At 56.1% G+C, this 14,927-nt stretch overlaps 3 protein-coding genes across 5 annotated transcripts in view; 2 read left to right on the top strand and 1 right to left on the bottom strand.

The window, feature by feature from the left end:
• The first annotated feature begins 3,340 nt into the window (after positions 1-3,340).
• LIN7B (lin-7 homolog B, crumbs cell polarity complex component) lies at positions 3,341-6,303 on the top strand. The gene is made up of 6 exons (XM_037818996.1): positions 3,341-3,430; positions 3,704-3,822; positions 4,038-4,109; positions 4,733-4,942; positions 5,703-5,866; positions 6,195-6,303. The coding sequence occupies exons 1-6, from the start codon at positions 3,394-3,396 to the stop codon at positions 6,214-6,216; spliced, it is 624 nt and encodes a 207-aa protein (XP_037674924.1). The 5' UTR covers positions 3,341-3,393; the 3' UTR covers positions 6,217-6,303.
• A 66-nt stretch (positions 6,304-6,369) lies between these two features.
• Positions 6,370-7,138, bottom strand: C27H19orf73 (chromosome 27 C19orf73 homolog). Its single transcript, XM_037819202.1, is given in 3 exon segments — positions 6,370-6,752; positions 6,754-6,847; positions 7,044-7,138. Coding segments are annotated over 3 exon segments (414 nt in total). The 3' UTR covers positions 6,370-6,527.
• A 246-nt stretch (positions 7,139-7,384) lies between these two features.
• The window catches only part of PPFIA3 (PTPRF interacting protein alpha 3), a 30,105-nt gene continuing 22,562 nt past the window's right edge, over positions 7,385-14,927 (top strand). For 2 of the 3 annotated variants that reach the window (XM_037818990.1, XM_037818991.1), the window contains exons 1-7: positions 7,415-7,547; positions 11,718-11,972; positions 12,236-12,337; positions 12,641-12,805; positions 13,096-13,170; positions 13,696-13,770; positions 14,062-14,283. In XM_037818990.1, coding sequence (XP_037674918.1) covers positions 11,733-11,972; positions 12,236-12,337; positions 12,641-12,805; positions 13,096-13,170; positions 13,696-13,770; positions 14,062-14,283 — 879 coding nt within the window. In that variant the 5' untranslated portion in view covers positions 7,415-7,547; positions 11,718-11,732. Of the gene's footprint in view, positions 7,548-11,717; positions 11,973-12,235; positions 12,338-12,640; positions 12,806-13,095; positions 13,171-13,695; positions 13,771-14,061; positions 14,284-14,927 lie in introns of all 3 variants that reach the window. The other variant, XM_037818992.1, reaches the window with a different exon arrangement.

Below are 14,927 nucleotides of genomic sequence, written 5' to 3'. Positions count from 1 at the left end.
TGGGAAATATCCAGGTTGAAGCCCAGAGAGGAAAAAGAGATGAAAAATATGAAGATCCTCCAGCTATAAGAACAGGGACTGAGAAAGGCACAAGTAGGAGTCCAGTTCTGGCAACAGTATGGATTTGATAACCTGCAATCTTTATGTTATAAACACTACAAGTGTTAGGAAAAATAAATAGGCAGACTGTCTTGAAAATAAGGGAAATAGTGAAAAGTGGAACCTTTTTATCATGCAGGAGTTATTCTTCAACAAAATGAGGGGTTTAAAGGGGAAATGGTGGATCCAATTCAGCAGGGCAGTGGAGAGAAGTCCCAGCAACTTCTAGAGAGCAATTGCCAGTTTGGGGTAAGAAGATCGAAGTATCCACAAAGTTTCAGGATAAAAAGGGCTCAATAAAATATCTGGTATGATGGCGAGTTTGAAAGAAATTGAGAATGTGATAAACGGAAAAATAAAGGTAGGTAGAAACCACAGAAAAAGCAAAAAGTTGTTCAGGAAAGGAAATGTAATCATAGGATACTACTTGGGCTCTAGGATGAACAGTATTTATATAGTCATAATGTCAGCATTTTAATATCTAAAATTGATAAATCAAGAAATAGCACAAAAGAATGAAATTGGACCCCTACCTCATATCATGCACAAAAAAACTCAAAATGGTTCAAGGACTTAAACATAAGAGCTAAAATAAAATTCTTGGAAGAAACAGGAAATCTTCAGGGTCTTGTATTAGGCAACAGATTCTTAGATTCGACACCAGAAGCGTGAGCAACAAAAGAAAAAAAGATATTTTGGACTTCATCAAATGTAAAACCTTTTTGTGCACCAAAGGACATTATCCAGAGAGTGAAAAGATAACTACAGAATGGGAGAAAATATTTGGAAATGTATCTGATGAGGGTTTACTATCCAGATTATGAAGAAGTACAATTATTCAACAAAAAGACAAAACAACCCAAATTAAAAAATAGGCAAAGGACTTGAATAGGCATTTCTCCCATGTGGTATAATATGCTTAACATCATTAGACTTGAGGGAGCTGCAGATCAGAACCACAATGAGATACCACATCACACCCACTAGATTGGCTATTATTAGGAAAATGGAAAATGTGTTCGCAAGGATGCAGAGAATGCATTGCTTGTGGGAATGTAAAATGGTGAATCTGCTGTGGAAAACAGTTTGGGTCCTCAAAAAGATAAACATAGAATTACTGTATAACCCAGCAGTTGCACTCCTGCATATAAGCCCAAAGGAATTGAAAACGGACATGAACAGATACTTGTATACCAATGTTCATTGCAACATAATTCACAATAGCCAAAAGGTGGAAGCAACTCAAGTGTCCACCAATAGATGAAGGGATACACAAAATGTGGAACACACATACAATGGAATGTTCAAACATAAAAAAGAATGAAGTTCTGATAAATGCTCTACAACTTGGATTAAACTTAAAGACATCATGTTATCTAAAACACAAAAGGACAAACATTTGTGTCACTTATGTGGAGACAAAGTAGATTATAGGTTATCAGGGTTCATACAGTGGGCAAATGGGGAGTTGTTGCTTGTTGGGTACAGAGTTTCTGTTTGGGGTGTTGAAAGTTTTGGTAATAAGGTGGTAGCAGCATAATGAGAATGTGATATCAATGAATTATACACAATAGTGGTTAAAATGGGAAGGTTTTTTTTGTGGTGTATTTGTAACCATAATAGCAGTTTTAAAAAAGAAATAGCATGTTCTTTAGATACAGAAGGAACTAGCAAACATCTAAAAGCCATTGCCTCTTGAAGTGGATAGAGTTAGGACAGAGGCAGGGACTGGTGCTTTTCATTATGAGCCCTTCTGTATTTGATTTTGTTTTTGACCTTGTAAATATATTCTGTTAAAATAAGAGAAAAATAAATACTGTGACAGAGAGAGGGATAACCTGCTGTAGTCCCCCCACTTTGAAAAAACCCTTTTCTGGACTCCATCTCCCCAGCTGAACCAGAAGATGGTGTGGCAACAGCCAAACTGCTTGAAAGTCTTGTCAACATTGCCTTTACCTATTTTTGTTTTCAGTCTGGTCTTCTCCAATACTCTCTGCAGAGTGTTCTTCTGAAAGTAACAAAGACTCGATGTCTTTACATCCGGTAAACATTTCCTAGTTACCGCTGGCATTTGAGCCCACTGAACATCCCGACTTTTTAAAAACACTCTCTTCTCATGGTTTGCCCCACCTGGTTTTCCACCCTTCTGGCCATTCTTTATCTTCTTCCTGACTTCTGTTGGGAGTTTTGGGGTTTGGTTTTTGGTCATCTTCATTTTAAATTCTCATGCCTGGCCTTCTCATCTGCTCCTAGGACTTGACTTAGCAACTAGGCCCAGATTCACAAAACTGCTTCCAGGCCTGATGGCTCTTCTCAGCTCTAGACCTAGGTATCTTCTCCAACTGGGTATTGCACAGGTGCCGCATCTTCAGAGCCTGCACCAGCCCGCCTCCAGCAAAGACCAGCTCAGCAAATGGCTCCACCAAGCACTTCATACTCCCTTCCCCCGACTCCCAATTCCTCTATATGGTCAGTCACCAAGTCTTATCCAGGTATTTTCCACATCTATCCTCCATGCCTCCGCCCTGGTGCAAGAGGACATCCAATTCATCCTCCACACAGTGGCCCCCGTCGGCTTAAAATACAAATTTGAGTATCACGGAGTTCGCATGAAGTCCAAACTCCTGCACATGCACATGACAGCACGGAGGCCACGCCATGCACAAAACCTTTCCACCATCACCCTAAACCACCCCGATCCTTATCTGCTATCTAGTCTTGGGAGCCTACTTCCCGGCTTTCAAACTCCAGGCCTTTATGCAGGCTGCTCGCTCCACCTGCAAGGGGGTACCCCACCTCTGGTGGCTCTTACCTCCAGGCTCTACGCCAATGTCTTCTTTCCCGTCCTAGACCATCACTCCCCACTCCCAGTTCTCATCACGGTCGCAGTTGGTTGTGGCCTCTCCCTCTAGACACTAAGCCCCGTGCGGGCAGTGGGCTTGTCTGCCTTGCTCACCACGTGTCCAAAAACGTTTGTCGAACGAATGAAGAAATAAGACAGGGATGAAGAGGGGATAGAGAGGTGTGGTGGGAAGGACAGACGGGCCGAGGCGGAGGGAGGTGCAGACGGAGATTCCGAGAGGGGCAGACAGACCGACCGAGGCTACCACGGGGTGGGGGGTGGGCAAGGCAGAGGGACGCGCGGACGGGCAGGTCGCGATCCCGGGCACCGCGGGGCGCGCCTCGGCAGGGGGAGCCGCAGCCGGGGGCGGGGCTTCGCGCAGCCCCGCCCTCCTCGCCGGCGCCGGGGCGGGGTGGGGGGGGGCGGCTGGCGGCGGCGGCGGCAGCACTGCGATGGCTGCGCTGGTGGAGCCGCTGGGGCTGGAGCGGGGTAAGCGCGCCTCGGGGGACCCTGCGGGCCGGGTTCCCGGGTCCCCGGCGAGGCCCGCGCGGGGGTGCGGGCGGGGTGCGGTCGGCAGGCCTGGCAGCCTGGGGGCCGGGTTAGGGGGGCGCCACAGGGGCTCGGGGCCGGGGCGCATCCTGGGGACGCGGGGCGCCCGACTGGCCGCGGCGTCCCACCGGCTCTCTTCCGTCCTTCCCGGCGCCCGTCCGCGCCCGCCCGCGCCCGCCCTTGCTCCTCTCTCGCCGCGCCCCCGCCCCGCAGACGTGTCCCGGGCCGTGGAGCTCCTCGAGCGGCTCCAGCGCAGCGGGGAGCTGCCCCCGCAGAAGCTGCAGGCCCTCCAGCGGGTCCTGCAGAGCCGCTTCTGCTCCGCCATCCGGGAGGTGAGAGCCGCGCGGCGCCGGGCCGCCCCGAGCCCGGGGACTGCGCCTCCCGGCAGCGCCCGGGCCTGGGGCTCTCGGGGACTTGTAGTTTCCTCGGGTTGCGGGGGCGGGGCGCACCCCTGAGACGGAGGGAAGGGGGCGTGTGGGGGCCTGGCCCTCTGAGGGCGAGGGAGAACGGGTCCGGCGGCCCCCGAAGCTGCAGCGCCCTCTCCCAGGTGTACGAGCAGCTCTACGACACGCTGGACATCACCGGCAGCGCTGAGACCCGGGCCCACGCCACCGCCAAGGTAGGGGTCCCCTGCCCCCCACCTCTCTTGGTTGGTCGGAACGAACTGCCCGGTCCAGCTCAGTGTCGTCTTGGTGTTAGTCATTCTTGTTTCCTCCTTCATGATTTTTGCCATTATTTATAAATTTTTTTTACCATTATTTATAATTTCCTTGAAATACTCACGTTTTTTACTCAAACAAATGTCATATAAAGGATCCTTGGCAACTGCAAATGGAAACCAGTGCTCCACACCTGACTAGAAGGTAACCTTAGAAATCTATACAATGAAAACAGTGACATGTCATTAAACAGTGAAATCTTATTAAAATATACTTAGATGCTTCCTGGAGGTTCTCAACTTCCTCTAGGCCTTGCTTGTTTCCCACTGTTGGAAAGTGAGATTGACAGGGGTTGGGTGGGAAAGATGCACGAAACAGAGATTTCCTCTTTGACCTGTCAGAAACACTCAAAGTGAACTCAGGGGGTATCTGGTCTCATCACAGGGTGATTTGGGGTTGAGTTGTGGCAGGCGCCTCAAGCTTGGGGAAAGGGATCTGGCCTCTCCCTGGATCAGATCCCCCACCCCAGTCTGCATGCCCACTGCAGAGAGGCCCTCACCTCCAGACACCTTCTCTCTCCCAGGCCACGGTGGCCGCCTTCACGGCCAGCGAGGGCCATGCTCACCCCAGGGTGGTGGAGCTGCCCAAGACAGACGAGGGCCTGGGCTTCAACATCATGGGCGGTAAGGAGCAGAACTCGCCCATCTACATCTCCCGTGTCATCCCTGGTGGTGTGGCTGACCGCCATGGAGGCCTCAAGCGTGGGGACCAGCTGCTGTCCGTGAATGGCGTGGTGAGTGAGGGGCTGAAGCACAGTCTGTCCAAGGTGGCACAGCTCTGCTTTTGATATTCATTCACTTATTCAACAAACAATGATTGAGCCCTGTGCTGGGCGATGCTGCAGACCTGGAGAGAAGTTGGCCTCCACTCCTCCACTGAAGGACTACCTCTCAGATAGACCTTGACTGAAATAGTCATAATCCAGGAGATGATGTGCTGTAAGGAAGGAAGCACAAAGCCTTCTGAGAAAGCAGGTTTGGCACCAGATCAATCCAGATGAGGGAAGGGTTTTGCAGAGGAAGGAACATTTGAGTTGGGTTTTGAAGGATGAATAGGAGTTCTCCAGGCAAACAAGGTAAAGAAGGGTGTTCCTGGCTGAGTGTGTTGCAGGTAGGAGCTGTGACTCTGCCCTCCTCTGAAGTGAAGAGAAAGGGCTTGGCCCTGATAGAGATCTGGGACATGCAAGGAGGGACAAAGAAGAGGGAGTAGGGAGGGACAGGACTGGGGGCAGTGCAGAATGAAGGAATGAGGATGGACTTAAGAGGCATGGCTCGGTGACTAAGGGGATGTAGGGCCACCCCTGACATAGGGAACCTAAGAGGTTTGTGGGGAGGACACTGAGCCAAGAGTTAACAACTCTCCCATGGGGACAGGGGGCCGTGGCATCCTGAGGCTGGCACCAGGCTAACAAACAATCAGTCCCATTTCTGGGATTGGGGTTGGGGAGAGGGCCAGGAGCCCCAGGCCCAGCTGTAAGATGCACCGCCCTGCAGAGCGTTGAGGGTGAGCAACACGAGAAGGCGGTGGAGCTGCTGAAGGCTGCTCAGGGCTCTGTGAAGTTGGTGGTGCGCTACACACCCCGCGTGCTTGAGGAGATGGAGGCCCGCTTCGAGAAGATGCGCTCTGCCCGCCGACGCCAGCAGCACCAGAGCTACTCGTGAGCGCCCTGTCGCCACACCCCTGGGCCCTCCATTGCCCCCCTTAACCCCGCACTACCTAACCAGGCCAATGATTCCAGGATCCTGAGTGCGACCCCTGGCCCTGGCTTCTCTTCCCTGGCACCCTGACCCTTGACCTTTGACCCAGACTCTCATGCCAAGCCCTTCTGGTCAAATCCCCTGGGGACTCCCTAGCCCAATCCTATCTCAAGATCTGGAATCCACTTCTCTGGGCCCTTGCCTCTGGGAGCTGGGTCCTGGCCCTCTCCCATGTCTTCCCAGGACCCCTCCTCTGAGCCTGGCTCCCCTCTCTTCACCCCTTTGCAGGTCCTTGGAGTCTCGAGGCTGAAACCACAGATTTGGACCCTCATCTCCGCCCCCTCCCCTGTACAGTATTTATTGTCACCGTCCCTTATTTAAACATCTTTGACCCTCATTCTGTGTCTGTGTGTCTGTCCTGCATCCTGGGATTAAAGTGTCTGAAAGCATGGGGGAGGGAGAGGAGCCGAGGTCAAAGACCACGCCCAGAAAAAGCGCTTTTCAGAGTCGGAGAGCAGAGGTGGAAACCTCGGGTCTGAAGGCGGAGGCTGGCCGGCTTCCTAGGGACAAGTCCGAGGGCGGAGGCTGGGACTCAGCCTGGATCCGGGTGAGGGGGCGGGACTAAGACTTGAGAGGGTCTGAGGCCGGGGGCGGGCCCCTTCTTCCGTAGCTGGTCTGACGGAGGAGTCCTGAAAAGCTGCGGGAGCCAGTGGGCGGCCTCGGTGTGGGCCGGGCGGAACGATCCATTAGCCTCGTCCGCCGGGGGAGCCCTGCAGGCCACACCATGGTCTGCGTGGGAGGCGGGGGTGGGGGGCCCGCGTGCAGTTCCCGAGGCGGGCGCAGGGGGTGCGGAATAAGGTGCACTCGCCGACCAGGCCCTCACCCCACCTTCCAACCCGAGCGCGTCTCTCCGGGAGCCGCCCCCGCCTTAAAAACCCACCCTTTATTCCCACCCCGCCGCCCGCCCAGCTCTCCTGGCCCGGGCGGCGCGAGGGCCGGCGCGCGCCACCACCGGGATCCGGGGTCGCGACTCGCGTTCCACGCCGCGCGCCACTCGCTCTAGGTGACATCATCCCCCTGCCGGGCTCCGCCTCCCACCCCAGCCGCCGCACGCCGCGCGCCTATTGGTCAGCGCGCCTTGAGCCCGCCTCCCGCTCTCCGCCCGCGCGACCCCGCCCGGCCCGTGCGGAGGCGGGGTCTAGCCGCCGGCCGGCGCCGACGCAGCCTCCCATTGGCCACCCAGCGCCGTCCGTCAGTCTCCTGTTAAAGGGACCACGTCCACCCGGTTGCTGTGGGGGGTGGGGGGAGGGAGGAGGAAATTTTTGGGGGGAGAAAGGTGGGATTTGGGGGACGCTGGTGGGAACCCCTGGATCTGGAGTCTACGACCTAGCGGGGGGAGGCTGAGCGCTCACAGGGGAAGGGGGCTATTTTAGGGGGAACAGGGCTGTGAGACCGTGAGGGGGAGGGGGTCCCTAGCGCCCAAGCCGGAGCAAGAGACGCGGAGCCCGCGCGAGCGCCGGAGACAGGGCTCCGGAGCCACAGATCCGGGCCCCGGCCGCCGCCAGGGGCCCCGCCCGGTGCCCCCACTCCACCCCACGTCCATCCTGCAGCCCAGCTCCGCCCGCAGCCGCCGCGGACCAGGTAGGTGAAAGCCCGGCCCGGCTCGCCTGGCAGCGCCCGCCCCGGGGACCCCTCGCCGAGCCTCCCCCGCCTTCTCGAGATCCGGGTTCCCTTCCTCATCCCCGGGGACCCCAGAGCCCAGATTTCACTGCCCAACCCTGGGGGTTCAGGCGTGCCGCTGCCGGCGCCGAGTCCCCGCTGAACCCGAGAATCCCAGGCGTACCGCCGCCTTGTGCCTGCTCGCGGGCCCAGGAGCCGGGGGCCCCTCTGAACCTAGATCCCCCTCCTGGGCCCAGTCCCGGGAGCTCCGGAGCCCCACCGCGGCTGTGTCAGGGTCCCCCAGCTTCGGCCGGCCGCCCCCCGTCGCGTCCGCATCGTCCCCTCTTCGCGCAGCCCGTCTGTCGGTTTCCAGCCCTCCCGGCTGGACCCAGCGGCCGCGACCCTCGGGCCCGGCGGGCGCCCTGGACACAAGCCCGCTCTGGAGCTGTCCATGGTCAGCGCACCCGGCAGCCTCGCCTCCCCCACCTCCTGCCGCCGCCGCCGCTGGGAGCCCTCCCGCCGCCTTTGACCCGGGGATACCCGGCCCCTCCCCGGCCCAGGTGCTCTCAGGCCACATCCTCGGCCACCCAGGCTTCTGGAACCCCAACTGCTCCCCTAGGAGCTAGGGCCTCTGAATGCTTCTGCCCTGTCAACCTCAGGGACCTTGGCACCCCAGGATCCAACCAGCTCCCCACCTGTTCTGGCAGCCCTGGCAGCGTTCACCCCGTCTGGCTTAAGGACCCAGACCTTACCCCCTCAGGACCTAGGAGTCCAGCCTCCTAGCCTTTGCCCCTTTTGGAGACCCACAATAGCCCTGTGCCCCTCAGACAAATCTACTGGGCGCCCCGCACCCCCAGCATCTGCCCCCTTAGGGATTCAGGCGCCATGACTTTCTCCCTTTCAGGGACCAGGGCTGCAATTCTTCAGCTTCTGCTTACCCTCCCCCTTGGAGATCTAGATGTCTTGTCCCCAGACCTGAATCTCTCCAGGGACGCGGGAATTCAGACCCCAGCCTCTGCACAGCCCACAGCCTTCACCAAAACCATCTGCTACAGCCCTCCCTCCTGACAAGGACTCAGACTTCTAAGCTTCTGGCCCTCCACCCTTTGCCCTGGCAAGAATCCAGGCATCCAGGACCCCAGCTCTGCACCCCCACTCCCACCCCCAGTTACTTAGCTCTCAGTGCTCACACTTAGGGCCCCAGGTCCCCATGGCCTTATGACAACCCTCCCCCTCAGTTGACTTCACACCTCCTGTGGCCCTGACCCCACCATGTCCCCATATCATCTCAGGTGCTGGGCTCACCAGGATTCTATTCTCTCCTTGAAACCCAGCTTCTTGGGGGTGTTTCCAGCACCCCATTGCCTCCTAAGACCTTTATCATGATGTCTTATCTTCCAGTTACACTCAGGCTAGAAGCCGAACATACATCCCTTCCTCCAGATGTGTTCTGTGGCTTATTAGGTGATCTAGAACCAACCTGCTTTCCTCCACATTTCTAGTTACACATGTGCCCTCACAATGCTCTAGGTTCTAGATTTTTTCCAAATCCTAGAACACTTCCAGCTGACATATCTGTTCCATCGTCACCCAGGGCATGTTCTAAATTTTAGGCCGGATGCTAAATCCTAGTCTTGTCTTTGTCCAGGAGCATTCAGATTTCTAGGTAATGCCCCAAGCCAATTTCCGATCCCCCCTTGTCCTCAGATATGTTCTAAATTTCTAGAAACCAGTCCTTGCTAATTCTCTGCTAAATTAGGTATGTGCTAGCCCCAGCCATGTCTTTGGCTTTGTTCTAGATTCTGCTTTCTTCCTAGGGACATTCTAAGTTCTAGAATGTGTGCCCAAATGATGAGCTCTAGCCCTTCTCTGAATTGTGTTATCAATTTTAGGATGTATTAGGCTCCACCCAATTCTGCAGTCTTAAATCTAGAAGATTCCCACTGAAGTGTTCTATATTACATCTGCCTTCCATCAAGTTCTAGGTTTTAGGCTCATCCATCAGGTTCTGGGTTTTAGGCTCATCCACCAGGTTCTGGGTTTTAGGCTTGTCCAATCCTGCCTTCTCTGTCCATCTTTTCTTTAGTGTAACTTTAGTCTAGAACTTGCCCCCTAGTGGATTGTGGGCTTCCTCCTCCACCTGCCATTTCCAAGTTCTAAGCAAGTTCTAGGTGCTCTCCTTTTCTGGGATCTTCAACAACTCCCCTTCACTACTCAGTCCTTATTCCAAGAAATTCTCAACTCAGCATCCATCCTTCTGCATTTCACCCCAGGCATTTCTAAATTCCAGGCAACCTCCTTGCTACTTTCTAGGTTTTTCTTTGCCCCCAGGGCATGCTCTGAATTCTAGAGCATGTCTTCTGTTTTCTGGGTTCTAGCATGATGCAGGCACATGATAAAATAAAGAATGTGACCCCTGCTATATTCTGTGTTTTACCTGCATCCCGGGTGGTTTTCAGTTCTAGATTATGTTTCCTGGCTGGGTTTGGTGTGCATTACATTGGGTTTATTCTTAGGTTATCATCATGCTCCCTTCTGCATTTGGGGTTTTGCACAGCCCAGACACTCTTAAGTTATCAGATTGCTCTTGACTGGATTCCAGGTTCTAGATTCCAGGCCTGGGTTCTGGAATATGCCCCCTTGTCGTGGCCCTATGTGTAGACCTCACCCCAAGCATGTTGTAAATGTGGAAGCATATGTCCTTTCTGCATTCTGCAGAGTCTCCATTTCAGTGGCTGTCTAGAATCAATGGCCAGTCTTTTTGTGTTTTGCTTTCTTCTTGATGAATCTAGGTTCTAGAGCAGCCTCCCTAGAACATCGTGTGTTGCATCTTCTGAGTAGGTTCTGGGTTTGGCTACCATGTTGTTCTCTGGCCTAGGACTGACCTACCCTCTTATAAACATCTTCCTGAATCTTGGTGTCTGAGTGCTGGGGGCTCAGTGTCTAGATTCCCAGATCCATCACTTCACAGACCCAAGGCTAGGGCACCCAGCTGCCTCCTCTCCCTGTACTCCCCGCAGGAATCCAAGGCCCAGTCCCACGCTTTGGACATAGCATCTCGGGTGAGGCTGAGAATTATCCACTTTCAGAACCGGTTATGCTGCTGCCCTAGGGGGAGAGGGAAATGGGAGGGGACAAAGTGAAAGTCCCTAGTGCTTTTGGCTGGGCCAGCCGGACTTGTTTGACCTGCTGTCTGCAGAGGGAGCGGCTCAGGGGCCTTGGTTCATCTCCATCCAGCCCAAGTCCACCCCTCCCGCCCCAGAAACCTCCCTCTCCTTCAGCTCCCCCTCCTGTTACTGTCCCAAGAGGGCTTGGGGAGGTGTGGGGGAGTGGGATGGTCCCAGAACTCCGGGGTCCTGGGGAGAGAGGTGTCTGCAGGCTGGGATTTATGGAGCTAAAGGAGGAGGAGATTGGTGCCCTAAACTCCTGTGATCGGAAGTTAGAAGGAAGAACTGGATCTTGGACTCCTGGGTCCTCTAGATGGAGGGAGCTAGCACTGACGTCCCCTGGACCACTTCTTATTTCATTTCTTTAAAGGAGAGGGTCTTTAGATTCTTCGGAGCTGGGGTCCAGATATCTGGGAAACTGAAAGAGGCAGGAGTTGGACTGGATAGTAGGTGAGGACCCTCCCTGTGACGTATACAGATAACCACGTGTCAGTGACCTAACTCTGTGACCCCAGTCCTGAGACCTCCCAAGGGCATGATTCTAGGGGGTCTGTCCTGGACCTCAGTTTCCACATTCACTTAGGCAAGGCCTGGGTCACTCGGTTTCAGCTTCTCTGAGAGTACTCTACCTGACTGGATTAGGTCTCAGATTTGCTGCCACTGCCGATGGACTCTGACCTCGGTTTTCCCAAATGCTGTCACTCAGGTAGCCAGGACTGTTTTCCTTAGAGTAAGGGGTTTCAGTTATTCTGTATCAAAATCAGAGTGGATGGGCCTCTGTTTCCCCCTAGATGGTACCTGGTGGCTGGCCTTTAGCTTCCCTGGTGAACCCTGGTGGTCGAGCCTCAGTTTCCCCACGCTGTGATCAGAGTTGCCGGGCCTATTTCTTCTTCGCGGCAAGGCCGGCAAGGCCCCGCCTCGGTTTCCCTTAGGTCGTACCCGAGGGGTCCGCCTCTGTTATCTGCCCCCTTCCCCCGACCCGCAGGCCGGCACCGCCGCCATGATGTGCGAGGTGATGCCCACCATCAGCGAGGACGGCCGGCGGGGCTCGGCGCTGGGCCCGGACGAGACCGGCGGCGAGCTGGAGCGCCTCATGGTCACGATGCTCACCGAGCGCGAGCGCCTGCTGGAGACGCTGCGCGAGGCGCAGGACGGGCTGGCTACGGCGCAGCTGCGGCTGCGCGAGCTCGGCCACGAGAAGGACTCGCTGCAGCGCCAGCTCAGCATCGCGCTGCCCCAGGTCTGGGCGGGGCCTGGGGCGGGGCCTGCTGGAGGCGGGGCCTCGAGCCGGGGAGGCGCGGAGGGGGCGGTCCGGAACAGGTGCGGCTTGCCGCTCGGAGGGGAGGAGTCTGTGGGAGGCTGGCCGGTGATGGGCGGGGCCTGGGCTGCGATGAGGGCGTGGCTTAGCAGGGAGGGGCGGGCCCTGCGGATCCCCAAGCTCAGGGAATGAGAGATGGGGAAGGGCCTGTGCTGATGCTCCCGATCCTTTTCACGCCCGGAAAGGAGTTTGCGGCCCTGACGAAGGAGCTGAACCTATGTCGGGAGCAGCTGCTGGAGCGGGAGGAGGAGATTGCCGAGCTGAAGGCGGAGCGGAACAACACGCGGGTGAGGGGTGTTGGGGGCGGGGCCTAAGTGGGAGGCGGGGCTACGGGTGACCCGGCCTGACCCTCCCCCACCACCACGATCTCGCCTCCCTGCGTTCTTCTCCTCCCCGCTCCCGTTTCCTGGCTGGTCTCCTCCACTCCCCTCCCCACCCCTTCCTTTCTCTTTCCATAAACCACCCTCCCCTTGGCCCTGCTCCGACCTCTGCCATCCCTCTCTCACCTGCCTATCTCCTTCCCCGGCGCCCCTCTTCCTCCATGTGTCCTGCCTGTCTCTTTTCCTTGGCCCGCTGCCCTCTCCCTGTAGCTTCTCCTGGAACACCTGGAGTGCCTGGTGTCCAGGCACGAGAGGTCACTGCGCATGACCGTGGTGAAGCGCCAGGCCCAGTCCCCGGGCGGGGTCTCCTCCGAGGTGGAGGTGCTCAAGGCTCTCAAATCTCTCTTCGAGCACCACAAGGCCCTGGATGAGAAGGTACGAGATTGGGAGACAGGGGACGCGGAAGGAGAGCCCGGGGTTGGCTGGGGCTGTCCTGAGTGTGTGCGATTCTGGCTGTGGTTGGCTAGGGCTCTCCTAAGGGGGTGGAGGGCTACCATTGCCGGTGGGTGGGACACCTGGGTAGCTGCTTGCGACTGCACACCCCTTATGGATCTAGGAATCCTAACGTTGCCCACTCAGGCCTGTCCCAGGGGTGTTCTGGGTCAGGGTCAACTGTCTTTGATGGGGGTCTGTCTCCATCTCAGTCCTGTCCTGCCCCATCTCAGGTCCGAGAGCGACTGCGGATGGCGCTGGAGAGGGTGGCAGTGCTGGAGGAGGAGTTGGAGTTGAGCAATCAGGAGGTGGAGTGTGGCCAAGAAGGGGAGGTTGAATCCATGGCAAGGGACCAGTGGGGCAAGGCCTGGGAGACAGGCAATTGGGATAAGGGGTGGGGCTGTGTAAAGAAGCTGCTGGGGTGGGACTAGGCCAGAGAGCCAATGGGCTTGGACTATGGAGAGCACCTAAGGAGGAACTCATCGGTCAGGGCTAAGGGGAGGTACCTCCCAGGGAGAGTGAGACTCAAGCAAATTGAACCAAGGACTGGGGCTGAGGAAAACCCCACTGGGATGGACTACGGAGGAAATGGTTGGGAGGAAACGATCACAAGGGGTTTAAGTAACAAAGGTGGGCATATAATATATAGAGATATAATAAGAGTGAGTTTAAGGGTACACGTTAGGTTGGGGTCAGGGATGGCTCCAGCAGGACTCAAGGCAACTCAGATGGAGGTGTCTATGTCCTCCCCTTCAGAGGGCCAGTGCCAGTGGGAAGTCGAACTGGGGGTTCTGGGAAGCCCCTTTGCCCTGATCCCCCTTTTGCTTTCCCAGACCCTGAACCTTCGAGAGCAGTTGTCTAGGCGACGGTCGGGGCTGGAGGAGCCGGGCAAGGATGGGGAAGGGCAGGTGAGGGGCAGAAGTCCTTCCCTCAGCCTGGTGGCTTCCTGCCCTTGGGACCTCCACACAAGCCCCTGACTTTTAAAGTTTGGTATGAATCTCACTGACCCTATGACACCTGAACCCCTAAAACTCTTACTCACCTTTGACCTCTGAATCATGTCACCTTGCTGACTGTAGTGACCCTCACCGATCTTTGATCTCCACCCCCACTGATCAACTTTCTCCTTGCATTTCCTCTGTGTCTCTGTTTCCCCACTCTGGGCTCTGCTCCTTCCTTCCTCTCTGCCCTCACTCCAGATCCTTGCCAATGGCCTGGGTCCTGGCGGGGATTCGAACCGGCGCACGGCGGAGCTGGAGGAGGCCCTGGAGCGGCAGCGCGGGGAGGTGTGCCAGCTGCGAGAGCGCCTGGCGGTGTTGTGCCGCCAGATGAGCCAGCTGGAGGAGGAGCTGGGCACCGCCCACCGCGAGCTGGGTAAGGCCGAGGAAGCTAACACCAAGCTGCAGCGTGACCTCAAGGAGGTGAGGCCAGAGCCCCTGGCGGGCTGCCCTCTGTACTTCCCCTGAGCCCTAGCCCCCCACCCCCACCCTTTGCCCAAAATCACAGAACTCCTGAATGATGGAACAAGCTGTGTAGACTCTCCTCCTCTCTGAGCCTCAGTTTCCTTACCTGTAAAATGGGATTTATGAACATTGTCAGGGGGTTGGTGTGTGGCACGTGGTAGGCGCACAGCAGCTGGCTGTAGTTGTTATGAATCGCTGGGGCATTCTCTTGAGGGTCTAAATTGAATTCCCTTATCTGTAAGTCACCCTTTCCTGGCTTAGACCCCTTGATCTTAACTCCCATGCCCCAGGGACTGCTGGGAAATGTAGGGCCTGGATTCTCAAAGGCAGTGGATGAGAAAGAAGAGCGAGCATTTTATTTCTCATCACCCACGAGGGCTTTCGCCTTGGGTTTTTAGCTTGGACTGCCCCAGGGCTGTTGGGACACATGTTCCCACCACACAGGCTCTCAGGCAGGAGTCCACCCCCTGTGAGTCCCTGAACCATCTCCCCTGGGGTGCTAGGCCAGGGCTACCGTGGCGGCTCCGGGATGGAAGACTTTGTTTCCCATGAGACCCTAGGACATTTGCCCTGTGATTCTGAGCCCAAACTGTGCCAGCCAT

The sequence above is a fragment of the Choloepus didactylus genome, chromosome 27 (assembly GCF_015220235.1).
Source record: "Choloepus didactylus isolate mChoDid1 chromosome 27, mChoDid1.pri, whole genome shotgun sequence".
In the NCBI taxonomy this organism is placed as follows: domain Eukaryota; kingdom Metazoa; phylum Chordata; class Mammalia; order Pilosa; family Megalonychidae; genus Choloepus; species Choloepus didactylus.
Note: the sequence above shows the minus strand (reverse complement) of the source record. Positions and strands in the feature narration are given on the sequence as shown.

Coding starts and splice junctions, on each gene's coding strand:
- LIN7B (XM_037818996.1), top strand. CDS start 3,394: ATGGCTGCGCTGGTGGAGCCGCTGGGGCTGGAGCGGG. Junction 3,431..3,703: donor GCCGCTGGGGCTGGAGCGGG/GTAAGCGCGCCT, acceptor CCCGCCCCGCAG/ACGTGTCCCGGGCCGTGGAG. Junction 5,867..6,194: donor CAGCAGCACCAGAGCTACTC/GTGAGCGCCCTG, acceptor ACCCCTTTGCAG/GTCCTTGGAGTCTCGAGGCT.